The sequence below is a fragment of the Schistocerca nitens genome, chromosome 4 (assembly GCF_023898315.1).
Source record: "Schistocerca nitens isolate TAMUIC-IGC-003100 chromosome 4, iqSchNite1.1, whole genome shotgun sequence".
Taxonomy (NCBI): domain Eukaryota; kingdom Metazoa; phylum Arthropoda; class Insecta; order Orthoptera; family Acrididae; genus Schistocerca; species Schistocerca nitens.
The window spans coordinates 377,340,514-377,367,402 of record NC_064617.1 but is presented as its reverse complement, the minus strand read 5'-3'; the positions used below and the strand labels follow the sequence as shown (position 1 = coordinate 377,367,402).

The following is a 26,889-nucleotide window of genomic DNA, read 5'->3' as shown; positions in this document are numbered from 1 at the left end:
CACAGCTGCAGAGTTGCGTACTCGTGCCATCAGTAGCAGAGTTTCTGTTTGTACATAGCATTTTGTTTAATCTTTGTTCTCGCATACCTTTGTGCAGAAGTGAATAGTATCTGTGTACTGAACTGTGTTGAATAGCATCAACTAACTTTTTTAAGTGTTTGCATATGTTTCTTACATTTGCATTGTGTGAGGTGGCTTAGTAATGTAGTGCTAAACAAAAGCAGCACAGCAACATTGCTGAACATTGCGTATTAGTGACTTCTTGGGCTAATGTTACATTATGTGTACAGGTGAATCTCGGTTGAAGGTTAATAGGGGCTACATCTGTTCTGTACAGATTCAGGGAGAATTGGCCGCTGTCCAGAAAAAGCAGCAGTGTTGGCCATAGCTGAACAGGCTTCAGGGTGTACCCAGGCCTCGAGTGGAATTAAACAACAGAGAGAAATATTTCAGCACCTCTGTTGCATATAGTGTCACATGGAATCTGTAATATCACAGCGCCTTTTGATTTGATTGTCTTTGTCTGTTGACACTAACATGACATCGAATAACAAACAGTTATGGGCTTGCAAATCTTTTCACGGAAGGTGAGAAGATAATGGACAAATGGCTGTCATCCTTTGCCTTTTATTATGTCTGAGGTTTTGCCCACTGCTGAAAGCATGCTAGAGTGTGAGAAACTTCAACCAGTTGATTCTGCAGCTGATGATCCTGAAAGTTTGGAACAAGCACACAGGATGGGTTTGTAGGTGATTGGGAGCACCTACATTATTCCCTTAGGGAAATTGTTGGGCTGGGAAAGAAGTCTAGTGTCCACTTTGTAGTCTTACTTTATTGGAAGGTGGGGGAGGGGGAGGCAGCAGTGTTCTCATCTAAGGTACGGAGGAGATTCTGCTGGTGGCAAATGAGTGCACAAGGTGCAGTCAGCTGTTAATTATGACTCATGTCATGCATGCCAGCTGCTGCCAAGGTTAAGAGCCTATCATCAGTTCCTGCATGCAGCTGACATATTGGTAAAAATGCTAGCATCAGGCATGAGGTGGAAGCCATGCTAGTGCCTAGCAGTAAGCAGAAATGGTCATGGTTGAATGGCATGCGACCAAGTGGAAAGAGTCTCAAATGATTCTATGATGATCTTAGACGCAGATTTCCTGATCACAGCTGTCAGCTGGAGAATTGAAGGACCATTTTTAATTTAACAGGTGATATGTGCTTTACATGCATAAAATGAGTACAAGGGTAGCAGAGTATGTATGGTGGGCACGGCACATTGGAATTTTTAGTATAGAGAAATTCCCGCACACACAAGAATATCAGCACTCATCGTGGCATCTCGGAGAAAGAAAATGTTTATATTTGATTTATGCGGGGGAGACAGAAACACCAGTAGTCTTAGCCCATTGTTCCCCAAACCGAAACTGAGTGTATTGTGCTGTTTCACGCCTTGTGATTCTAGTAAAGCTAACCAGTACCCATGAGAAGCAGTAGGGCATCCTTTACGATTTCCTCACTAAACAGGATTTCTTCAGGCTCTACAGATCTGAATATTGTGTCTTTCACCCTCCCGAGCTTCTTTTTGGAAAATTAGATGTGGCACAGTTCCAACCTCTTCACCACATACCCTGCCTTTAAGGGCTTCTGCCTCTATATTTATCATGTGTAAGTATTTCTTAACTTTCCCATAGCCAGTAAGGCAACCTATCAAGAATTTGGCAGACCTTCTCTTGAACCATAGCTTCACAGGGTGTATATGCCCCAGGAAATCCGGGAAAAACCTGTGAATTTTTTCATCTGGAAAAAAACTGAAAAACATAGGATTTTTTGAATTCTGGAAAATTTTTATTGTTTTAGTTTTCATTTTAGTTTTTGTAATTTTGACTGGTAAAAACTGATATTCTTACAAAGAATTTCACTTTAGTCCTTTACTGCAGGATAATACTGCAGCAATAAAATGTAAACAAGAGGAAAAAACTCTATAATAAAACTTGAGACTCAGAGAAAATGTGCCATTTACAACAACAAAAACACGTATACACATAAGTGCCTGTCGACAACAAAATGCGTCAAAGGCTTTGGGATGAAGACCATGCAACACTTGGTGACAACAAACTGCTTTCGATGAGCGTAATGTTACAAATGTTTAAATTATGGTAGAATATATTTTGAATCTTACATACACACAGCCTCTCAGTTTTGACAAAAATCTCAAGCTGACTGAACAAACCTCTGATGGTGGGGGTCTTTGAATCGTCCATACATCTTGTGTTAATGCAACTTAGAAAGTGCATTGTTGATAATAAACACTAAAAAATGCCAGAACAAACCAATACGATAGGAATCCCAAACAAACTTGCTGTGCTAGGGAGGAGGAAATGTCATGGAACAGTACGCTCCATAATAAACAAGCAGTTTACAGACAGAAGCAAATATTGGTGGTCAGCAACAATCAATGAAAAGTACTAAAGGATTGTCTGAATGAGGGATTCGTGATATCGTTCGTGGGTAAAATGTTTTTCCCTAAGATTCTTTCAGTAAATTTGTCTGGCATCTGCCTTCCCCATAACTATACAGCCATTCCACTTTAATTCATTCCTATCAAATAATTCTAGATTGTTATGAATTTAAATGAGTGACCATTAATTTTGTGGTCAAGCAGTATAGGAATTTTATTTATGTAGATTAATTCCATTCTATTCAATTAAGTTAATGGTATCTTGCCAGTTTTTGTGTGAAGCATTGGTCATCCACAAGTCCTTCTGCATTTCCTGAACAATTTCTAACAGTGTGTACTATTTGTGTGCAACTGGTTTGCACGAGAAAAATGTGATAAAAACATTATCTGCAAAGTCATTTATTTATAATTAGTGAACAGTAATGATACTATCACACTTGATTGTAGTATGCTAAAAAACAGTATGCCTGAGGAAGTGTACCTCCATGAGCAATGACATACTGAAATCTAACAACGGAAAGTTGAGGATGGAATAACAACAATATTATCAAAAGGATAGGTTGTTGCTCACCGCATAGAGGAGACAGTGAGTCGCAAACAGGCACAATGGAAAGACTGCTGTACATTTTAGCTTTTACCCAAAAGGCCTCTTGCTGTAGTAGAAAACACACACACACACACACACACACACACACTTAATCACTGTCTGTGGTCACTGTGATCGGTCACAGTTGTCAGGCGGAGTAGCATTTGTGCGTGCGTGCGTCTTCTACTTCAGAAGAAGGCCGAAAGCTAAAATGTATAGCAGTCTTTTCATTATTCTTGTGTGCCCCCAATATCTCCTTTATGTGGTGGGTAACAAACTATCCTTTTTGTAATACTGTTGATGTATTGAAATCTATTTGACAGACCCTCTTCAGTACAGTTCTAAACATGTTATAATATTCCATAATGATATTTTTTTATTATGTGGCAATGAATTAAAGGTTTTCCAGAATTCAAGAAACACGGTGTCATTCTCGGTTCTGCTCTGGTTGCTTGTTGAAACCCAGAAGGCTGTATATAACAGAGTTACCTGTTATTTATTTTTTCCTACTCTGTTTATTCCTACAGAGGAGCTGGCCAATTTAAGGAAAGCTCTCTTGTGTGAGCGTAATATATGCTCCACAGTTTTACAACAAAGTCGTCAGTGAGATGTGTGAGTGTAAACTTTGACAGGCATTATCATTTTCTGTAACACTTTTCCAGGTGTGTGATAATATCATGTCATAAAATACCAATGTTTCAGCCTCTTTTGCAAGTAGCTGACTCATTGGCCTATAAAATAATTTGATTGACTAGGATATATAACAAGGAAAAGTTTTTATGAGGATCAGTGACACACATCTTGGCTGTCTTGCAACCCAACTAAAAATCTAGATTGAGCTGTACATTTTTCCAAGCAATGTTACATCTGAAAATGTGTGTTCTACTGCATTAAGCAACCAAGTAGCGTGTAAACGGACCAGTCGAGATAAAATTAATTTATGTCTGCTCTAAGTAATTGTTCCATCTACTTGTAGAAGAAAATTTATACTTGATAATTATTTAATGTGACTTCTGTTCAACAGGTGTATGGCAGACTGCTGGCTGCAGCTCGTTCTACTGTCCAGCTGGCTCGAGCACTATCAGCTAGTATTTGCATCATTATGCTAGCGAGTGCATCAGCAAGTGAAGAGTACTTGCAGATACCGCCATCATTAGTGGCATTGTCATTCTTGCCCCACCCTCTGCCAGCTTCGGAGTCATTAAGGGAATGGCTCCTTTTTTGCCATCGCTCCATTACTCTGGTTGTGGCAGGGATGTTATTCCAAGTTATTGCTGCCATGAGTGCGGGTAAAACTTGGTATCTACGTGATGTTTGTGGTATTGCAGGTTGGGCATTCTTACTTCTGCAGTACTTAGCTGCTTTACATCTGCCACTTAAAGACTACATTCGTATGGAAGATGCTGACTGTCTTCATGTGAGTCCTGTAGCACATATTTAAATTACACATCATTCTTGTGTAGTCAGTTTAATCCAACTATATGAAACATTTTAATCCAACTATATAAAACATTTTAATCCAACTATATGAAACATTTTAATCCAACTATATGAAACATGAAGGGAAAAAAAAGCAAGCGACAGTGTAGATGATGAAATTGATATTAGGTCTCTGAGATGTTCAGTGCAAAATTGAATATTAATATGGACTTTCTATCACTTACAGAATGGTTAATCTTGGGAGGAGGGGGAGGGGGGGGGGGGAGGAACACACCTTCAGAAGTTGTTATACGTGCCAGCATTTTTAACCTAAAAGTCCTTTCGTTTTGAAGTGATCCTGAGAAATAGCTGTGATTATTCAGGGTAACAGATAAAACATTGATAATCCTGATGATTGAGAGACTACATTACTGACAGTTGAGAAAAAGTGTCTTTCCATCTTCTTATATCAAATGTACAGTGCATATAAACATGCGGATAAACCTCACAAGCATGAAACCTAAACCTCACAAGCATGAAACCTCAATTTAAATGTAACATATAACCAAAAAAATGGTTTTCATCTGTCTGAGATTTCAGTTCATACATCACTTAACTGAAACATCTTCCCCTTGATTGTAGTTTAACAGAAATTTTTTATTCTGCGGTGGCTTTATATAAGGAAAAGGAGATACGGCATCACAGTTTCATCACACGTCTTTTACTAATAAAAACTACAGGAAATATGGGGACTTAAAAAGGAAGTTAAATGTTGTTATGGCAAACCAAGAAATTTTTATTGAATGCTGCACTACACTTCAGAGTGACATGGATACATGATACTATTTTTCAACATAGTCTCTAAATTTCTATAAAAATGGTCAGAACATTCTTTCCAGCCATTCGGTTTCTTGGCGGTAGAAATCTTCTCCCTGGTCACCGAGCCATTTGAAAACCGCTGTGTGAACTTGCACATCATTGGAAAATCTGTTCTTTCAATTTGCCAATTATGTCGACGTGAACGTGGTCAGTGTCGGTGGATTTCTTTCTCTTTAAGCATCATGCATGTGTGCGCAGCCATGGTTGTATTGTTGGCACAACTTTGCTACAGTTGGTTGTGATATCTGCATTTTGTCCATATTCTGCCAGAATTTCACAGTGAATCTGTGTTCAATTTAGGCTTCCTGCCCACAAGAATCTTACTGTCCCACATACTGTTATAACCTTTAATCACTAATAAATTTCATGGATATACAAAAGTAGAAACAATAGCGGGTTACATGCTACTAACTCCGTATCTGTCATTCGACTGCCGTGCCATGACATGCGGCCGGCGCCGTTCATAGCCAGGTGGCGCTCCCGCGCTCGGCCGAGCTGCGGAGCGCCTCTATCGCCGTGTTCGCGTACTGACGTAGCGACACTTTTAAATCTCGTGGCACTGTCACAACACTTTGCCCCCCTTGAAAAAAACACTCACTTCCTTGGAGACCCGGACAGTGCGGAGACATCCATGGCCTCTTGGGAGGCCCCGAGAAGATCCCGCGGAGAAACACAAGAGTACGGTCGAAAATGTCCAGGACGGAAGCTTGCGCGTGGAACGTGCCTCCTGGACGAGATGATGGGTGAAAACTCCGGAGCAGCATCCATAGGTGTCGTAGACCTGGGGGTGTGCTCCAGCGAGATGGGTTCCCGAGAAGGCGGCGTCACGACTGGGGCCGGTTCCGGCGTACTCGGAAGCGGTAGCGACGGTCGGCTGCAGCAACACGCAGGGAAGATTGGCAGCAGCGACAGGACTGGCTGCTCGGGCTGGTGGAGGCGAAAGAAGGGGCGGTGGCACCGCCGTGGCCACCACTCGTGGGCGCATCTGGTAGTAATGGCGAACAACCATGCCGTCGTCCGTACGTATTTCACAAAGCCGGCGGCCGCGAAGAGCCTGGACCACCCCTGGAATCCATTTAGGGTGAGATCCAAACCCTCGTGCCCACATGTCGGCGCCCACCGAGTATTTTCCCGCACTAGGGGACACAATACAAGGCCTGACAGGGTGAAGCAGGTGCAGTAGAGTGCGCGGTTGGCGGCCATGCAAGAGTTCAGCAGGACTGCAATCACCCAGAGGCGTGAAGCGATAAGAACTCAAAAATTGCAACAGAGCGTCATCTGTGGAAAAATCACTAAGGAATTTTTTCATCTGGCTTTTGAAAGTGCGGACAAGGCGCTTGACCTCCCCATTCAATTGCGGATGGAAGGGTGGTGCTGTAACATGATGAATCCCTTGTCCAGTACAAAAATCACGGAAGGCCTGCGAAGAGAATTGAGGGCCATTGTCCGTGACAATCGTGGATGGAAGACCTTCTAGCGCAAAGATTTTGGACAAAGCCAGCGTCGTCGCCGCAGTGGTGGGCGACGGACATCGAACAACAAACGGAAACTTCGAGAAGGCGTCAATCAACAGTAGCCAATAAGTGCCGAGGAAGGGGCCGGCGAAGTCAGCGTGCACCCGTTCCCATGGCTGCGCCGGATCAGGCCATGGAGAGGGCATTGTACGGGGTGCAGCCAGTTGTTGAGCACACTGACCACACGCAGCGACCATGTGGGCGATGTCCGAATCAATACCGGGCCAATAAACGTGCCTGCGGGCCAGGGACTTAGTCCGAGAAATCCCCCAATGACCTTCATGCAATAGTTTGAGAACATCTTTGCGAAGAGAGGCTGGCACCACGACCCGTGGAGATGCGCCATCCATGGCCAGAAGACCAACACCCTCACGAACAGACAGACGAAAGCGCAAGGCATGGTAGTTGTGAAGGGGATCCGATGCCCGGCCCTTGGTCCTGTCCGGCCAACCCCGTTGAACAAAACCGAACACCTGACGCAGGACCGGGTCCCGCGCAGTAGCCGACGCGACCTGCAAACCTGTAAGTAGAAAACCCTCGACCGCACGACGTTCTTCCTCATCAATGTGGAAACAGAGTAGTTCATCTCGATCGAAAACCGGGTCGGGGCCCATCGGCAAATGCGACAACGCGTCAGCGTTGGCGTGCTGGACGGTGGGGCGATAGTGAATCTCATAGTGAAAACGAGACAAGTATAAGGCCCAACGTTGCAGGCAGTGAGCTGCCTTATCCGGAAGCGACGCCGAGGGGCTGAACAGAGAGACCAGCGGCTTGTGGTCGGTGATGAGGTGAAACTTAGAACCATACAAAAAAACGCTGAACTTTTTTAGAGCATAAATGATAGCGAGCGCCTCCTTTTCGGTTTGAGAGTAACGCCGTTGGGCATCGTTGAGGGTCTTGGAAGCATAGGCGATTGGTCGTTCCGACCCATCCTCATACCGATGGGCGAGAACAGCCCCTAGGCCATACTGTGACGCGTCAGTCGCCAGAACCAAGTGCTGACGTGGACGGAATGTGGCAAGACAAGGTGCCGACTGCGAATGAGCCTTCAGGCGGACAAAAGCCTGCTCACACTCGTCGGACCAACAGAAAGGAACGTTTTTGTGCAACAGCTGATGCAGAGGATGAGCCACCGCCGCCGCGGATGGAATGAATTTGTGATAATAAGCAATCGTGCCTAGAAACGCCTGAAGTTCTTTGACCGTAGACGGCCGGGGTAGAGCGGTAATGGCCGCAACGTGCTGTCGTAGAGGACATATACCCTCACGGGACAAGTGGAAACCAAGATACACAATGGAGAGTTGGAAGAACTGTGACTTGTCCAGATTGCACTTCAACCCAGCCGAATGCAGAACCCCAAACAGTGAACGCAAATTGCGAAGGTGCTCCTCAGTGGTGGCCCCCGTGACAACAATGTCATCCAGGTAGTTGATGCAGCCGGGAACGGAAGCCTTGAGCTGTTCCAAAAACCGCTGAAAAATGGCCGGCACGCCAGCGACGCCAAATGGTAACCGCTGGTACTGATACAACCCACAAGGAGTGTTGATGACGGGAAATTCCTTGGAAGACGCATCCAACGGCAACTGATGGTACGCCTCCGATAAGTCAAGTTTGGAAAAGAACTGGCCTCCAGCGAGCTTGGTAAATAACTCCTCAGGACGGGGAAGAGGATAAGTGTCAGTGAGGCTCTGAGCATTGACAGTGGCTTTAAAATCACCACACAATCGCAGACTCCCGTTTGGTTTAGAAACCACCACGATTGGCAATGCCCATGTGCTGGAAGTAACAGGAAGGAGAATCCCTGAAGCTGTTAACCTGTCTATCTCAGCCTTGGCAGGTGCACGCAACGCCATCGGAATAGGGCGTGCCCGGAAAAACTTAGGGCGAACTGTAGGTTTAAAAGTAATGTGGGCTTCAACATCCTTGGCACGACCCAGACCAGCAGAGAATACGGACGAGAATTCAGAATACAATTCATCCAGCTGTTGATACGGAATATCCTCAGATATGAGGTGCACATCATCATCAATGGAGAACCCAAACAACTGGAAAGCATCATAACCGAACAGGTTTTCAGTGCCCGCATGATCCACCACATAAAACGTGAGGGGCCTAACAACAGACTTGTAGGCTGTGGAAGCATCAAACTGGCCAACGATAGGAATTTTCTGCTTATTATAAGTTCGCAGATTTCGCGTAACTGGAGACAAGGGAGGGGAGCCCAACTCCAAATACGTGAGAGAATTAGAGTTACTGCAGAGCCAGTGTCCACTTGCATGCGAATGTCTTTATCCAGAACATGAACAGTAACAAACAACTTATTTGTCTGAGAAAGCACACAGTTAACATCCATGTCCGATGCCTCATCCTCATCGACAGGAACTTTAGGGGACTGACACACAGAAGCAATGTGGTCTTTTTTCCTACATGAATTACACGTGGCCCAACGTTTTGGACACGTGGCCCTGTCATGCTGTACGAAACAACGTGGACAAGAAGGAAGTGCGGAACGAACCTGCTTCTGTGGTTGCTGTTTTCGCTGCGAGCGTGGCGGCCCAACGTGACGTTGTTGGCACGAGTGAACCGCCGCCACATCTTCGTTCCCCTGTGAAACAGGCAAATTGTCTGTGTCGAAAGTGGTCTGTACAGCACCTACATCACACCACGCGTCTATTTGCGCACCAGCAGCGTGAGACACTTCAAAGGATTGAGCGATGCTTAGAACTTTTGACAACGACGGGTTTGGCAGTTGTAGGGCACGTTGCCGAACTTCTTTATCAGGAGCAAGCCGTAGAATAGCATCCCTAACCATTGAATCAGCATAAGACTCATGACGAGTGTCTCAGCGTAAGGCTCATGACGAGTGTCCCCCATTGAATCAGCATAAGACTCATGATGAGTGTCCGTGACAAACTGACATTTCCAACTCAGACCATGTAGTTCCGCCGCCCAAGCCCGGTAAGATTTATGGGGCTGTTTACGACACCGGTAGAACGCCACATGGGTGGCAACGACGTGGGTGTTTTTTCGGTAATAGGTAGACAATAAGTCACACATTTCTTGGAAGGACAGAGATGCAGGTTTCCGCAGAGGGGCTAACTGAGATAGCAGCTGATAGATCCGTGGGGAAATCCAAGATAGGAATAACGACTTAAACATAGGAGCGTCGACAACGCCGAAGGCCAAGAAGTATTGCCGCAAACGCTTCTCATAATCCTCCCAGTCTTCAGCGGCCTCGTCGTAAGGAGGGAATGGAGGCGGAGAAGAGGAAGACAGACGATGAGTAAGCGACGTCGACAACGCCTGAATAGCAGCCGTCAGCTATGTTTGTTGTGCCTGAATAGCAGCCGTCAGCTGTGTTTGTTGTTCAATGAGCGCTTGCATAAGCTGTTCCATGTCTGCCCCGACACGAACACACAATTCCACAACGCAGGAAAAAAAAAATCCGACCTTGTCGCCAAAAAGTGTTATAACCTTTAATCACTAATAAATTTCGTGGATATACAAAAGTAGAAACAATAGCGGGTTATATGCTACTAACTCCGTATCTGTCATTCGACTCCGTGCCGTGACATGCGGCCGGTTCCGTTCATAGCCAGGTGGCGCTCCTGCGCTCGGCCAAGCTGCGGAGCGCCTCTATCGCCGTGTTCGCATACTGACGTAGCGGCACTTTTAAATCTCGTGGCACTGTCACAACACATACATCAACTTTACAGTTCATTTCCAGAAGCTGCACTACTTCACTTCCACACAGATGTGCGTGTTACCCATATTGCAACAGAACTTCAGGAGATCCAGACCATGTACTACCTTCTGACAAGGTGCCACTCTTCATGTGTAATAGTTTTAACTTGAGACAACACATGCAATTTAGTTTTTGAAGCCTCTCGAGTAAATCAGTAAGGTTATGTTCCCCACATGTATGCTGTGTTTTTCATATATCCAGTGCATCACTGTATTGGCATGTACTTCCAATCAAACTAAAATTTGCTGTTTGAAGACCCATGTACAATAATAGCTGTAAGGACTATTCATAATTACCTACTGATCTTACTGTTTACTGCCTCCTTGATGGTACAGAAAAAAATTTTGCATACAAGAACAACACACACCTATCTCAAAATAAGGTACTTAGACATTCTGTTTGGTTTTTTAAGTGTTTTTTCACCCAACATGAAACCTACCAATTTTTTGAAGAAACTTTTAATAGTCAAGCTCATATTCAGTACTATTTATTGCTAATGACCAGTTTCAACACTTAAAACTGTCATGCTGTGTGTTGTTATGCTTCCTGTTCCATTATGACTATATCAAACATGCCATGTTGTCATTACAGTGGGTAGTATGTAGAATATTCCACAAAGGTTTGTTAAAAATAAGAGGTTTGTCACAAATAAAAACAATACAGTTAAACAGCAGCAGTTTTTAAGGAGTGGTCATAAAGTTTAACTTATCCCTTCGAATAAAAGTTACATAGATAATTTTTTTTTGCAGACATTTATCTGCAGTACCTGTATACATCGAAATCTCCACATCACAGTATTGTATCATCTCTGGAGGAGACAAAATGAAATGGCCCAGACTGTTTAATATTTTGCAGTAATTTTAGGCAGCAGTGGAAATGTTACGGTTGTCAGGCCAGTCCAGATGGCTAAAAATGATGATGTATGGATTGACCTTACAGAGCTCCATTGTGTTTGCAACTGCTCAAAATGAATTACAGCATGATACGTGTTACTGAAGGACTGTGCTATTTTGTTTTGGTTCTTCTGTTGGCGTGCAAAAGTGCAAGGATTTTAATTTTTACTGGGGCTACATGCATGTATGTGCAAACAAACAAAGAATTGTGGAACTTTTTAGGTGATAATTAATATTTTGATTCTCTGTCACAGAAAAGGGTGATTCCTTGACAGTTGGTCTAGGGGTTCCTGTGGTAACTTAACGCATACATGAAAGTATGCAGTTTAATAAAGACAGAAAGTTTATGTACAGCTCGTGCATTATATTGAAGTCCCAAAGAGCATAGCTGGAGTCCAGGGTCATAGTGAGTTTAGTTTCATGAGGGCAGAGTACAAAATAAGTCACAACAATGAAAATGAGAGAATGAATGCAAATGGTCTCTGCACCCAGTTATGTGCTGTCAGTAGGTTACTCGGTGAGCCCTGACAGCACACAGCCCCCAAACTCTGGGCAGTGGTGGATACAGAAAAACCTCCAGGAGGGGGTGCTAAAGATATCTTGAGCTACCTTTACTTTTACCGTAATCAAGTCACATGCAGAATTTAAGAAAGTTTCATTTAAACTGATTATACACATATACAAGTCAGTGCCATCTTATGATATAAAAAAAGTTACAATTGTGGTTCTCTTCCTTAAATGATGAATCCTGTGTGCTTATTCTTCCTGGCAATAGGGCAATCCTTCCTGCAATAGGACAATCAGTGTCAGGGTGAGCATTCAACAGAGCTAAGCCAGCCCCCCCAGGGGGTCCACAACTCTTTTGCGGATACGTGCGCAGCGAGCACGGGACCCTGAGCTAGTGTGGCCCTCCTTCCTTTCCAGGCTGCATACCTTCCTTTTCTGCATCCTTCCCCATCCCCCATCTTCGCCCCCCTCACTTCCGCTTCTTTCCTTCCCTTTCTCTCCATCTGGGAGTATGTTTTGTGCCTACGTCCGGAGACGGACGCTCAAAAATGTAACACATTCTTCCCTTTCTCTGGTTGCGAGTCTTCGCCCTTCCTTTGTCCTTCTCTTTTCCTTACCTCTTCTCTTCACCCTTTTCTCCGCTGCGGCGTTTGAGACCTCTCTTCTTTCCATTCCCTTTGTCTTTCCCTTTCTCTTTTTTCCTCCCTGTGTGTGTCTGAAGGCCAACCCACGTATTTCCATGCATAGCTGGTGATGAGGTAACGCGTAATTCCCCGCCCTGGGTAGACAGGTAGGACACGTACGTACCCCCTGGTAATGGCCAGGCCCAGGGAGGGGTGATTACCCGAGCTGATACCTTCCGAAAGTGCCGATTGGTCCCTCTGTCCGTTTCTCGGGAGGTGTGACCTGAGGTGTGAACAATCACCTAAGGCGGGAGTGCCCTCAGAGAGGGCCTCCCTTTAGGGAGGAGCGCGCCATCGGAGACGCCGGTAATCACGGGGGATACTTCCGCAATGGTTTCCTCATCTTCCACTATGTCTGCTCACAAGCGTAAGTTCAATGAGTCTCAGCCACAGACAGTTCTTCCATCGTTGCCACAGTTCCTTGTTGTTTCTTGGTCTGACGAAGGTCTCGACTTCTCCATGGTCAACCGTTTAATTATTCAGAAAGGTCCTGTAAAGTCTTATTTCAGATTACGAAATGGCACCTTGTTGTTAGAAACAGTCATTGCCCTCCAGGCACAAAAATTGTTGCATACTTCACTGCTACACACCTTCCCTGTCCGGGTGGAAGCGCACCACACTTTAAATTCCTCACGTGGGGTCGTTTATACACGCTCCCTCGACAGATTGGCCGACGAGGAAATTCAACACTACCTGTCTGACCAGGGCGTAACGGCTGTTCATCAAGTCATGAAAAGGGTTGACACGAACATTGTTCCAACCCGTACAGTTTTCTTGACATTTGACAGAGTTCAACTCCCATCGAACATAAAAGCGGGCTATGAGATAATTTCCGTTCACCCTTACATCCCAAACCCTACGCGTTGCTATCGGTGTCAGCGGTTCAATCATACCAGCCAGTCATGTTCCAATCCGGCCAAATGTGTTACGTGTGGCAAGGATGCCCATGAGGGTGCTTGTCCACCTCCATCCCCTCGTTGCATCAACTGTATGGGTGACCACGCTGCTTCCTCTAGAGATTGCCCCATTTTTAAAGACGAAAAGCTCATTCAGGAAATCAGAGTGAAGGAAAAGGTGTCGACCTTTGCTGCTCAAAAATTATTTGCCAGTTGAAAGCCCACTGTGCCTCAGACAGGTAAATGCAACACTGTCCTTGCCTCTCCTTGGCCAACAAAGGAGGTGGCCACGCAGACCTGTGATCTCACCTTTAGTGCCACGGTCGTCAGATCGGCCAGCACAAAGATCGCCCGTTCAACCTCCCCACTTTCGCCTGCTCACTCTATGGCTCACCCTTCATTGGGTTCTGCTAAATCTCGAGCCCCAAAATCAGACACCCGGACTTCCAAAAAAGAGCCTACTCGTGAAGATTTTTTATGTACCCTAACTTCACAACCATCGGTTCCTCCTCCATCTAAACATCCTGTTTCCAAGAAGGCTAATAAGAAACCCAGTTCTTCTCCTTCTCCACCACAGCGTGTCTCATCTGCAGCACCACCTGGCAGTAGCCGCCATCGGCCATCTTCTGTGTCGCCAAGGCGCACTGCTGGCGGCCGATCAACCGGCCGATCGCTGGTGGCAGGAGCTGCTCCTGAACAACCTATGGATCAGGATCTTCTGCCTTCGGCTGAATGCCATTCCATGCTGTCGGTCGCAAGCTCTGAGCAGTTGTTGAGTTGAGGGCAACCTTGGTCACATTCTTCCATTTTCTGTCCACCCTATGTCCATTATCCATTGGAATATCCGCGGCATTCGAGCCAATCAGGATGAATTGTCGATCCTCTTACAATCCTACTCGCCAGTCATCTTCTGTCTTCAGGTAACAAAGCTGCATCCCCATGACCACTTTGTTTTCCCCCATTTTCAGTCAGTCCGATTTGATCTCCCCTCTGTTGCAGGCACTCCAGCACATGGAGGACTCATGATTCTTCTCCATGATACTCTCCATTATCACCCAATCTCCTTAAACACTTCCTTCCAAGCTGTCGCTGTCCGTCTTTCCCTTTCTGGATGCACCTACTCTCTTTGTACTGTATACATTCCATCGTCCACACCAATGGCACGAGCTGATCTCCTTCATCTTCTTGGTCAGCTTCCACCCCGCTATTTGCTGGTTGGGGACTTCGATGCCCACCACCCGCTTTGGGGATCTCCACATCCATGTCCGCGTGGCTCACTATTGATGGACGTCTTCCACCAAGCGGATCTTGTTTGCCTCAACACTGGGGACCCTTCAATTTTGTCTGCCTCCACGACAAATTTCCATTTGGACCTTTCGGTCGGTACTGTTCCGCTAGCTCGGCGCTTCGAATGGTTCGCCCTTGCTGATACACACTCGAGTGACCACTTTCCATGTGTCCTTCGATTGCAGCCACAACTGATATATATGCGCCCGCGACACTGGAAGTCTCTAGCGACATTCGATGACCATCACTTTCCTAGCGTAGATGATGAGGTCAGTCATATTACAGACGTTATTCTTACAGCTCCGGAAGGTTAAATACATCGCACCTCCCAATTGCCCCGGCGCCCCTCCAGTTCCTTGGTGGAACAAGGCATGCCGTGACGCAATACGTGAGCGGCGACGTGCTCTTCGCGTTATTAGACACCATCCTACTTTGGCCAACTGTATCCGCTATAAGCAGTTCCGTGCACGATGCCGTCGCGTCATCTGCGATAGCAAGAAGGCAAGGGACTTCTTTACTAGTTCATTTAACACCTTCACTCCCTCCTCAGAAGTTTGGAGTCGGATTCGACGGTTATCTGGCGCGCATAGTTTCTCCCCGGTCTCTGGGCTCTCTGTCGCGCATGACATATTAGTGGACCCCGTCGCAATTTCTAACTCATTGGGTCAACACTTTGCTGAGATTTCGAGCTCTTCAAATTACCTGCCAGCGTTTCTCCCGGAGAAACGCGCAGCGGAAATGCAACCTCTTGCCTTCTCCTCTCAAATTCGCGAAAGCTACAACACTGTTTTCTCCATGCAGGAACTCCAACATGCACTCTCTTCTTCTCGCTCTTCTACCCCAGGACCGGATGGTATCCACATCCAAATGTTGCTGCATTTACCATACCATAGTCTGCGTTACCTCCTTCGCCTTTATAATCGAATTTGAACCGACAGTACTTTTCCCAGACAGTGGCGGCAAGCTATTGTCGTTCCTGTTCCGAAACCTGGAAAGGACAAACATCTCCCCTCTAGCTATCGCCCCATTTCTCTCACGAGTAGTGTATGTAAGATTTTGGAGCGTATGGTGAATTGCCGTTTAGCTTGGTGGCTGGAGTCCTGCAGTCTTTTAACACCTGTCCAATGCGGTTTCCGAAAGCATTGTTCTGCAGTTGACCATCTTGTTGCTCTCTCCACTTATATCATGAACAATGTTCTCCGTAAACGCCAAACAGTCGCAATATTTTTTGATCTGGAGACGGCAGACGATACCTTTTGGAGGACAGGCATCCTCTGCACACTGTTCTCTTGGGGCTTTCGAAGTCGGCTGCCCCTTTTTCTTCACGAATTTATGGCAGAGCGCACATTTAGAGTGCAGGTGAACACTACTCTCTCTCTCTCGTACTTTCTCCCAAGAAAACGGGGTACCCCAGGGCTCCATGCTAAGTGTTGTACTGTTTGCCATTGCCATAATTCCAATTATGGATTGTCTCCTTCCTGATGTCTCGGGCTCCCTCTTTGTGGACAATTTTGCGATCTACTATAGCTCTCAATGGACCAGTCTTCTTGAACGACATCTTCAAGGATGTCTCGATCACCTCCACTCTTGCAGCATCAAAACTGGCTTCCGCTTTTCTCCCAGTAAGATCGTTTGTGTCAATTTTGGCATCGTACGGAGTTTCTTCCGCCTTCCCTACATCTAGGCCCTGTCAACCTTCCGTTCACAGACATTGCTAAATTCTTGGGTCTTATGTTTGACAGAAAACTGTGCTGGTCCTCTCACATTTCATATCTTTGGGCTCACTGCTTGCGATCTGTCAACACCCTCCGTGTTCTGAATGGTACCTCCTGGGGAGTGGACCGAGTGGTCCTTCTCCACCTCTATCGTGCCTTAGTGTGCTTGAAATTGGACTATGGAAGCATAGTTTATGCCTCTGCTCATCTGTCTAGTCTTCGGTGCCTTGATTCTGTCCAGCACCGTGGATTGCGTTGAGCGCCTGGAGGTTTTTACACCAGCCTTGTGGAAAGCCTTTATGATGAGACTGCTGAACCTCCGCTGTACAATCGGCGAGCTGTCCTTCTGAGTTGTTATGCTAACCATCTGTCTTCCATGCCTGCAAATTCGGCCCATGACCTTTTTTTCGACGCCTCCTTGGATTTAGGGTTTGCAGGCCGCCCTTCCTCTCTACTACCACCAAGAGTCAGCTTCTGTCAACTACTATGTTCTTTTTCCTTCCACTTTCCTAAAACTTTCTTGACAACTTGGGGTACAGCACCGCCTTGGCTCCGGCCCCGGACCTGCCTGCTCCGTGACCTTTGTCAGTTTTCCGAGGATGGTATCCCTTCACTTGTTTATCGTCGGGCATTTGCTGCTCTATGTGCACAAATGAAGGAAGCCACATTTATTTACACTGATGGCTCAAAAACATCGTTTGGTGTAGGGAGTGCCTATATTGTTGACGACACCCCACATCGATTTCGGCTTCCCGGCCAGAGTTCGGTTTATACTGTGGAGCTTTACGCTGTTCTCCTGGCTGTCCAATACATCCGTCGCCATCAGCAGGTACAGTATGTTATCTGTTCAGATTCTCTCAGCTCTCTCCTCAATCTCCAAGCTCTCTACCCTCTCCACCCTCTGGTCCACCGGATCCAGGACTGCCTCCACTTGCTCCACTTGGGGGGCGTTTCTGTGGCATTCCTCTAGATCCCAGCACACGTTGGTATCTGTGGAAATGAGGCGGCTGATATAGCGGCCAAGGCTGCAGTCTGTCTTCTTCAGCCAGCTATTCGCATGATTCCCTTCGCCAATCTACGGAGTGTTTTACGTCGTTGTGTTGCTTTTTTATGGCATGCACATTGGTCGACAGTTCCCAATAATAAATTGCTGGACGTGAAAGCTCTTCCCCGTGCTTGGACCTCTTCCTCCCGAATGTGTCGTCGGGAGGAGGTAATTTTAACTAGACTCCGGATAGGGCACTGTCTTTTTAGCCATCGACATCTTTTAACTAGCGATCCTCCCCCACTCTGTCCCCACTGCTCTCAGCTGTGGACGGTAAGCCACCTTTTACTTGAGTGCCCCTATTTTACTCCGTTACGCGCCCGTCTACAGCTGTCGCCTGATATATCTTCCATTTTAGCAGATGACACACGCTCAGCTGATCGCGTTTTCGAGTTTATTAGTGCCAGTGAGATGACGTCAGTCATTTGAAGCTCTTTTTGGGGACAACCAACCCCCTTCGATAATGGTTTTTTAAGCTTTCCTTCTGTTTTTAGTTTCTCCAATTTTTTGAGTTTGATCTCATTGCTGCTGGTTTCCAGTTTTTTTTTCCTAAGTCACAGACTGGGCGCTAATGACCGTAGCAGTTTTGCGCCCTAAAACCCTAACAGAAAAAAAAAAAAGGAGCTAAGCCATTAAGTTGATCCTCCTCCATTGTCAATCTTAGCCATGTCTTCGTACGCCACAATGTTGAAAACTTCTTTCTACTATAGCAGTTGATGCAGGTAGACAAGTAAATATTTTGTACTGTGTGTGCAAAGTAGGATAGTCAGATCTAGGACAGACAGACAATGCTTGCATAACAGAGTCACGATCATTAAGGGCGTTCTTGCTTGTTTGATTATATTGAAGAATCTCTCCCATTAGTCTCTTTTTAGTCACAGAGTGATTCTTCTTCAAAGAACGGTAGTTCAGTTAAGCACTGATTCGATATATGTGCCAGATCATTACTGTCGTGTCACAGTAGTTGTGAGGGCAAAAGTATGTTGAATTTTAAATGATAAATATTTTCTTCAGCAAGACGTTCTCTCGTGTCAGTTGTAACATGGTCCAGTGTTGGAATAAAAACAGTTCTTTCCCAATATGTCGTAGCATCATCATTATCATCAGTTTTCCCTGTATCTCTGTCTGCCTGTAAGGTGACAAACACTCATCTCCACGTCTAACTATCCCATAATTGCCTTCGCCTCTTCAACAATAAGAGCACAGTGGCTACCAGCATTAGCTCTCATGCTGTCGTACACCTTCAGAGTCGAAGATTGCTTTTGCCATCGCGACATCCGAGCTAAGGTCTTGTAAGATTTTGCTGACTGGATATGTTCTGCTCATAATGTTACTCATTGTAAATAGTGGCTGGCCGCGGTGGTCTAGCGGTTCTAGGCGCTCAGTCCGGAACCGCGCGACTGCTACGGTCGCAGGTTCGAATCCTGCCTCGGGCATGGATGTGTGAGATGTCCTTAGGTTAGTTAGGTTTAAGTAGTTCTAAGTTCTAGGGGACTGATGACCACAGATGTTAAGTCCCATAGTGCTCAGAGCCATTTTTTTTTGTAAATAGTGATAATAAACTCGCAATTAGAGAAAGATCGAAGGAGAGTATTGGCTTTGGCATCCGTTGTTCTGTCCCTCCAGCACAGTATTTCTTTAAGAACTTTGCAAACTATTCCGAGGTCAGCTGCGAATTGAATATCATCATCATCATCATCATTTAATGTTTGCAGTACACCCTGATCCATCAGCTGTAGAAGTGGTGTAACATTTTGGGGGCAAAAACTTCACCACAATTTCTACATCACATAATTCCTCAGCACTGGGGTGAGATGATGCGTTATCAATCAAAAGGATTGCACGATTTTTCCTTAGAAAACCGTCGAACAGAGAGAACAAACTGACTGTGAAACTGTTCTTTGAACAGCTTACCATCCATCCATGCTTTTTTCTGGTTGCAATAATATATGGGCAGGGACTTCATGTTGCAGTTTTTAAAAGCTCTGGGCCTAGCAGATTTGCCGATCAGCATTAAAGGCAGCGTGTGAGTACCAGAAGCATTGCTGCATGCTAATAAAGTCACATCATCTTTGCACATTTTAAAACCAGGAGCATGGTCTTCTGCTTTTGAAACCAGGCTTTTTGTTGGCAATGTCCTAAAATTAAGGCCAGTCTCATCAGCATTTAAATTTGTTGGGGAGAATATCTACATCTACATCCATACTCCGCAAGCCACCTGACGGTGTGCGGCGGAGGGTACTTTGAGTACCTCTATCGGTTCTCCCTTCTATTCCAGGCTCGTATTGTTCGTGGAAAGAAAGATTGTCGGTATGCCTCTGTGTGGGCTCTAATCTCTCTGATTTTATCCTCATGGTCTCTTCGCGAGATATACGTAGGAGGAAGCAATATACTGCTTGACTCCTCGGTGAAGGTATGTTCTCCAAACTTCAACAAAAGCCCCTACCGAGCTACTGAGTGTGTCTCATGCAGAGACTTCCACTGGAGTTTATCAGTCATCTCCGTAACGCTTTCGCGATTACTGAATGATCCTGTAACAAAGCACGCTGCTCTCCGTTGAATCTTCACTATCTCCTTTATCAACCCTATCTGGTACGGATCCCACACTGGTGAGCAATATTCAAGCAGTGGGCGAACAAGTGTACTGTAACCTACTTCCTTTTTTTACAGATTGCATTTCCTTAGTATGCTTTACCGACAAACAACTTTATGTGATCATTCCATTTTAAATCACTGTTAATGCCTACTCCCAGATAATTTATGGAATTAACTGCTTCCAGTTGCTGACCTGCTATATTGTAGCTAAATGGTAAAGGATCTTTCTTTCTATGTATTCACAGCACATTACACTTGTCTGCATTGAGATTCAATTGCCATTCCCTGCACCAAGTGTCAATTCGTTGCAGATCCTCGTATCCTCGTGAATTTCAGTACAATTTTCCATTGTTACAACCTCTCGATATACTGCAGCATCATCCGCAAAAAGCCTGGGTGAACTTCTCAATGTTATCCACTAGGTCATTTATGTATATTGTGAATAGCAGTGGTCCTACGACACTCCCCTGCAGCACACCTGAAATCATTCTTACTTCGCAAGACTTTTCTCCATTGAGAATGACATGCTGCGTTCTGTTATCTAGGAACTCTTCAACCTAATCACACAACTGGTCTGATAGTCCATATGCTCTTACTTTGTTCATTAAATGACTGTGGGGAACTGTATCGAACACCTTGCGGATGTCAAGAAACACAGCATCTACCTGGGAACCCATGTCTATGGCCCTCTTAGTCTCGTGGACGAATAGCGCAAGCCGGGTTTCACACGATCGTCTTTTTCGAAACCCATGCTGATTCCTACAGAGTAGATTTCCAGTCTCCAGAAAAGTCATTATACTTGAAACATAATACGTGTTCCAAAATTCTACAACTTCCCTCTACAATTTCCCTCTCTTAAGTTTCAAACTCACCTAAGTATTCCTTTGTTGCATCACGGTCAGAAGAAATCTTCTCTCCAGTAATTGGTAGCTGACAGATTCCATGACGTTTTTTGAAGCTGTCCAACCAACCTGTACTCGCACTAAAAGACTCATTACCATTCATTAACTTGTTCAGGTAAACAGCATTCTCGTGAACCAGTGCTCTCCTCAAAGGAGTTCCCCCTTCTATTTCCTGCATAAACCAAAGGAAAAGAGTTTCAACCACTTTATTGTACTGGGACTGTTTCAAAGTCTGCTGAATTTCAGAGTGTTTTTCCTGAAGACGTTGCACAGGACTGTTCAAGCTTCACTAAGTTCTTCTTCCAGTCACAAATGGTTGCTTTACCAACACCCAGTTCCATTGCCAGTTTAGATACATTCTCACCATTGTCTATCTGCTTCAAAGCATTCAGTTTTTCTTTGAGAGTTAACGTTGTATGTCTCAGTTTACTCATGACGAAAATACGTACGCCACTACACCTGAACGAATACAGTACAGCTGTTATGCGTGCCAGTGACTGATAACTAACATAACTAAGTGTTTTGTGAGCCAACTGACAGTGCACTGACCTCAGACACCAGAAAGGTCTCAACAGTGCACAACCACAAGGGCAGGGAGTGAGAGTGAGCCATTGTTCCCATGTTGTACCTACTTATGTGCTCGGTATACTTCATTCTAGAAACTTGTGACTGTAGTTCTGGCTAATCCGAACATGGCCCAGTCCCAATTAGTTCAGATTAACGGGACTCTACTGTATATTTATTTTTATTACACTGTTTTCCAATGTGTGAAGTCCCATGAATAACATAAAAACTATGAATATTTATGAAACATTAGGCATTTTCTTTAGGTTGTTTAGAACTATAGTGCACAAGACAAAAGAATTATATGTGATTGAATTTTATTTTTGTAGGGGACATAATACTAGTGATTTTGAATACCTGATAGATCCAGCAAATGAAAACAATCTGTCAAAGTATTCTGTGTTGGAAATTTGTATGAATCAAGTTGTGATTTGCTGACTGATAGTTACAGCAAAAGGCTGCTAAATGGTGAGTTTCCTCGTGAAGAAAAGGAACTTGAGTTGTTTTGGCCTGAGAATAAGTGATAACTGTGTGTCTTAGTGATAAAATCATTTTGGTGGCAGGATTTGAATCTTTGCCAAGATCATACTGTGATCCATGTTCAAAGAAAAATCATCACAATTCGAGAAATTTTATATACATTAATGAAACTCGGGCAAATCGGCTATAAAACCTCAGCAAGTATGGGTCAGCTTGGCAAAGGTTGTGTTCAGAATGTTACGTGGAAGACGGTAACAAGTTGGTTGTGGTTATGGCTTTGGTTTCATCTGATAAACATGTGCAGATGGAAGTATGTGATATGTTCAATAGTAGTTTGAGTTCTCTTGGAGCTTTGTGTGTTAGAATTCAAAGCGCCAGTAAACACGATTTAAAAGGCTACATCAAACACAAAGTTAATCAGGCACGAAAGATAAGTGAATAGCATCACAAGTGACTTGCCCGCTGGTTAGTTGCAGCACCCAACATGTCCCAGTGAAAATGAGTGCATGAATTGTGCTGGTTATACTCAACTGTTGTCAGACTTGAAATGAACAATTCTACTCACAGTTGAGAAAATTCATATTCTCATATTGGCAACAAGGAGTTGGTTGATTTTTAAAAAATCTCATCAGAATTTTGTGTCAGCCATAAAGTTGAAACATTAACTTCTTTATTGAAACAGCCTAAACCAAAAGATGAAGAAAATCATTTTAATTGTATAGTTTGACATATGTAGTAAAGTAAATTATGGATAAATTCCTTTGTTGTGAGTACGCTATTTCTCTGCTGTGTCGTCACTCAGAAGTGATAGTCCAGCAAGGTATGTTCGAGTGTTGCTGAGGAATTTGGAAAATAGGAAATACATAATAGGTACTGACAAATTGATCTATAAAATGGACTGTGAAGTGCACCTAGTCAACACATTTGATAAGAGCATTGCCCTTGAAAGAAAGTTGTTTGGCAGTAGTACTTGCTTCCATGTGCCACTGACTTCTGTAGGCTTGCATTTAGTTTTAATGTACGAAGAACTTTAAAGCTTGTTCAAAGCCTCCTTCGTATTGTCACTTTTATCCATGGAATTGGTAGATAGTTTAATTTGCCACAAGCTGTTCTTTTTTAAGATTATCATCTGCCCATAAAGTCCAGCTTGATTACTTTATGTAGTAACACGTGTTAGATGTGGTCATTCGCTGCTTTTGTTAATTTGTTCATTACTTTGACTTGTGTGTAAAATTTTATTTAAAACTTAGTTCTTAAACCTTTCAATATATCTTGTGCCGTTACTTTTATTCTTTCGGAAGACTGGTATCCATGTGTTCTATATTGCCCCTCTTTTTTTCTATCATATTTCTTTAATTTTCTGTTACTGAAAACTTTGTTTTTGTTCCTTAGGTGGTGACATTACTGGCAACCCTTACCTTGAGCCTCCTTCCCTTTTTGATGCCAACAGTATCAAAGAGCACACTTAAGAAAATTCAGAGTGATTCTTTTAAAAGGTGGTGTATCTATCCAACATAAATAATTTTATTTTGTGACAATGTGTATTTCACTGTAGTTTTTATGTGCATCAGAGTTATTTATTGTTTGTTTGTGTTTGTGTGTGTGTATGTGTGTGTGTGTAAATTTTGGTAGTCTGTTGCAGAATTAAGTTTGCTGAAGTGTCCAGGTATTACAGTATGGTACTCTTAAGACACTTGATGTTCTGGTAATTGAAATACTCAGTAAATGTTCATTCATTTTTTTAGGTTAGACACAACCGTGCATACAGCATCTGAGGAGCAGGCTAAAGGAGTATCAGAAAATTTAAATGAAAAAAATAATTTGAAAAGTAACAAAGCTTCTTTCCATATTGCCAACAAGTGCTCTCCTGAAATCAATATTGGGAAGAAAATTTGTGATGAAACAATTTTCCATTTTGGTGATACCAGAAGAGATTACAAAAGGTCACCTAATGATGTGTTTGCCAATACCAGCAACAGTTCTGGTCCCTACAATCGTTTTAACAGGGCCAAATGTTATAGTACAGATCCATACTTTGAACAAGATCTCCATCACAGCCTTTGTAGCCTGTCACTGGGAACATCAACACGTCCACGTAGCAAAAGATGGGCATTTGAATCACGTGTGTATGGTGTGAAGGAGTTCCCTGGATTATTTACTGCAAATGATAGTAGACCAAGGCCTCTTCTTAGCCCACCAAGACTAGGAGTTCATAGGAATGTGACACGATCCCCATGGTCAGCAGGAGGGTATTGGCAGACACCTACTTCATTTGTAGCTGGTCATGATGGTTCTCCTTTATCACGATCATCAAGTCGCAGCTCTGGATTTGGATCTCTGAGTAGCCGACCAGCTGCAGTTGCTGCTAGCCCTCCAGGCTCACGTGCTGGTTCTGTCTGTGCAGGAGATGCTGATCGGTTTTCTGTACATTCACTGCCAGCCTATCCTCCAAATTTTCCACCAACGTACTTCCCCTTCTATGGTGGACCTTACTTAATGCCACATTTAGGAAGCTACGCAATGGCACCGCCCTGTTATTTTGCACCACCACCCCCACCACCTGCATCTGCTTCCCCACAGTCATCACCTGCTTTAAGTGATTCTGATTCAAGTTGTGCTTCACAGAAGGGTACAAAGTGTATGGATGCACATAAAGGACTTATTGATATTCTAAAGGAAAACTGTTGGTTGTCATTTATAATTGGGAGCAGTCTTGTACTAAATGCTGCAGCCACTGTGTTCTTCATATTCATGAATAGAAATTTCTTAACTGGCGTTCCATAGATAATAATTCGTTTCTTTTAGTCCCAGCCAATTTTTGCCTTCTTTGTCGTAGCTCAGATTAGGATAATTTAGAAGTGTGACCAGCCTCTGTTTTAATGAAGTTTTGCTCTGTACTGATGCAGAATTTGTATTTTATGTGAACGATTTTATAAGTTGAAATTTTTCATTTCACATCACTGGAGGGAGATAAGTGTCAATTGTGTAAATATCGATGTCAGATGTTATGAGAAGCTATTGCTTTTGATATTTTTTTTTTTTTAGCCTTGTATTTCACAGTTTTGTAAACTCCAAAGATTCTACTCTTAACAATTGTGTTTACAAAAAACAGATATTTATTGACAAGTTAGTAGTCATAAGATACTGTAGACAACCCATGGACTGGAGGTATGCGCTGATACATAATTATTTGTTAAGCTGGTCTGTTACTTTTTGTTATATAGTGTGTTTATTTGTGTTCATGTAAAAAACATTGTGTTCATAGAATGTAAATATCATTTGGTAAGTTATTCAAATGTTCAGTGTTGAACAGCATCCGGTTTTTTCCCTTTCAGGAAAAGATTTATTACATTATAGGGACAGGTTTGAGTTCCTTAAATTTATACTTATACATAGATTGTACTGTCATTTTTGACAATAACAGTATTACATATAGAACTTGTAAGAGAACTGCACAAAACACTAGTCAGAGACCACTTTGTTCCATTAATGCAAGCTCTGAAAAAGTGTAGAAAACTTTCTGAAATTTAGTTCATACTAAAGTTGATGGGATTTTTTTTTTTCTTTTTTTTAAGTAATGGGTAGTATGTAATTACCAGTGGCACTGTGATATGATAAAACATGTTTCTCCAGTTTGTGAATTTGCTGCGTGTATTGTTGATGAGTGACAGCACCCCATTTAAGGATTACCAAAAATCATAGGTACAAAATATTAATGTGGACTAAAGAAGTAGTTAGGAGATAGTAGGTTTCTAACCAATGCTGAAGTCATTAATTACAAAATCTCTCTCCCCATAATTGGTGACAGTTAAAATGTAGCAACCAAAGATATACAGGTTTCCTATAGTTAATTTGCCGGCTCCCAGAACTACTAACCAAGAGTATTCTCTAACTGCCGCATTCAGTCACTTGTTTATTCTAAGACTGCCCCCCCCCCCCCCGCCCCCCCGCAAAAAAAAAAAAAAAAAAAAAAAAAAAAATCTGAAATAATTACTATTCATTTCTCAGTAATTATCTGAAGTGTGGTAAATCATGACTGTTGTAATTCCTATAATTTGGATCTCTTGTTTAGACAGTATTTTGTGCAGATCTTTTTATGCAGCAAGAAATGACTAATGTGTGAACAGCACATAACAAAGTTTTACTTACTGAGATTTCTATTGAAATTATTAATAACTCTCTGTAAAAATGATTCCCCCCTTGTCTAATTCTAAATGCTGTTCAATGAAAACTGCCATTATACCGTTATATCAAACTGGAAAAGTCCTATGCTTGTCTTCCTTGATGGATGAGATTTTTTCAGATTGTGTGTGTGTGTGTGTGTGTGTGTGTGTGTGTGTGTGTGTGTGTGTAGATATGAGTAAGTTATTTTTTTCGCAGTTGTGAAGAGTCAGTGTACATATTTTAGTTGCAAGATCTTGTTTTATTGTTGTGACTTCTCAGGTGACGTCTATAACTGCCATAAAATGAGTGTTAAGTGTATTTTTTTACGTGACACTGTTATTTAAAAATAAAGTCCTGCAAAAATGAATGCACCTCTCATACTTTGAGTTATTTGTTTATATTTCATTTCTGCCTCTATGAATACTGTAAGTTCTAATAAAGAGGTTTTATATTTTTTCTGGAGTTAGTTTATTTTTGTGTTACTGGAACTTCAGAATTTAACCTATGAAAAGATACGATTTTTGTTCAGTAGCGATGTTTACTTAGACATTTTTGTATGACAA

At 43.5% G+C, this 26,889-nt stretch overlaps 1 protein-coding gene across 1 annotated transcript in view; it reads left to right on the top strand.

The window, feature by feature from the left end:
• The window catches only part of LOC126252613 (uncharacterized), a 49,516-nt gene extending 23,415 nt beyond the window's left edge, over positions 1-26,101 (top strand). Inside the window, exons 5-7 of the mRNA XM_049953515.1 lie at positions 4,063-4,455; positions 23,555-23,658; positions 23,908-26,101. Coding sequence (XP_049809472.1) covers positions 4,063-4,455; positions 23,555-23,658; positions 23,908-24,946 — 1,536 coding nt within the window. The 3' untranslated portion in view covers positions 24,947-26,101. The remainder of the gene's footprint in view (positions 1-4,062; positions 4,456-23,554; positions 23,659-23,907) is intronic.
• The last annotated feature ends 788 nt before the right edge of the window (positions 26,102-26,889 follow it).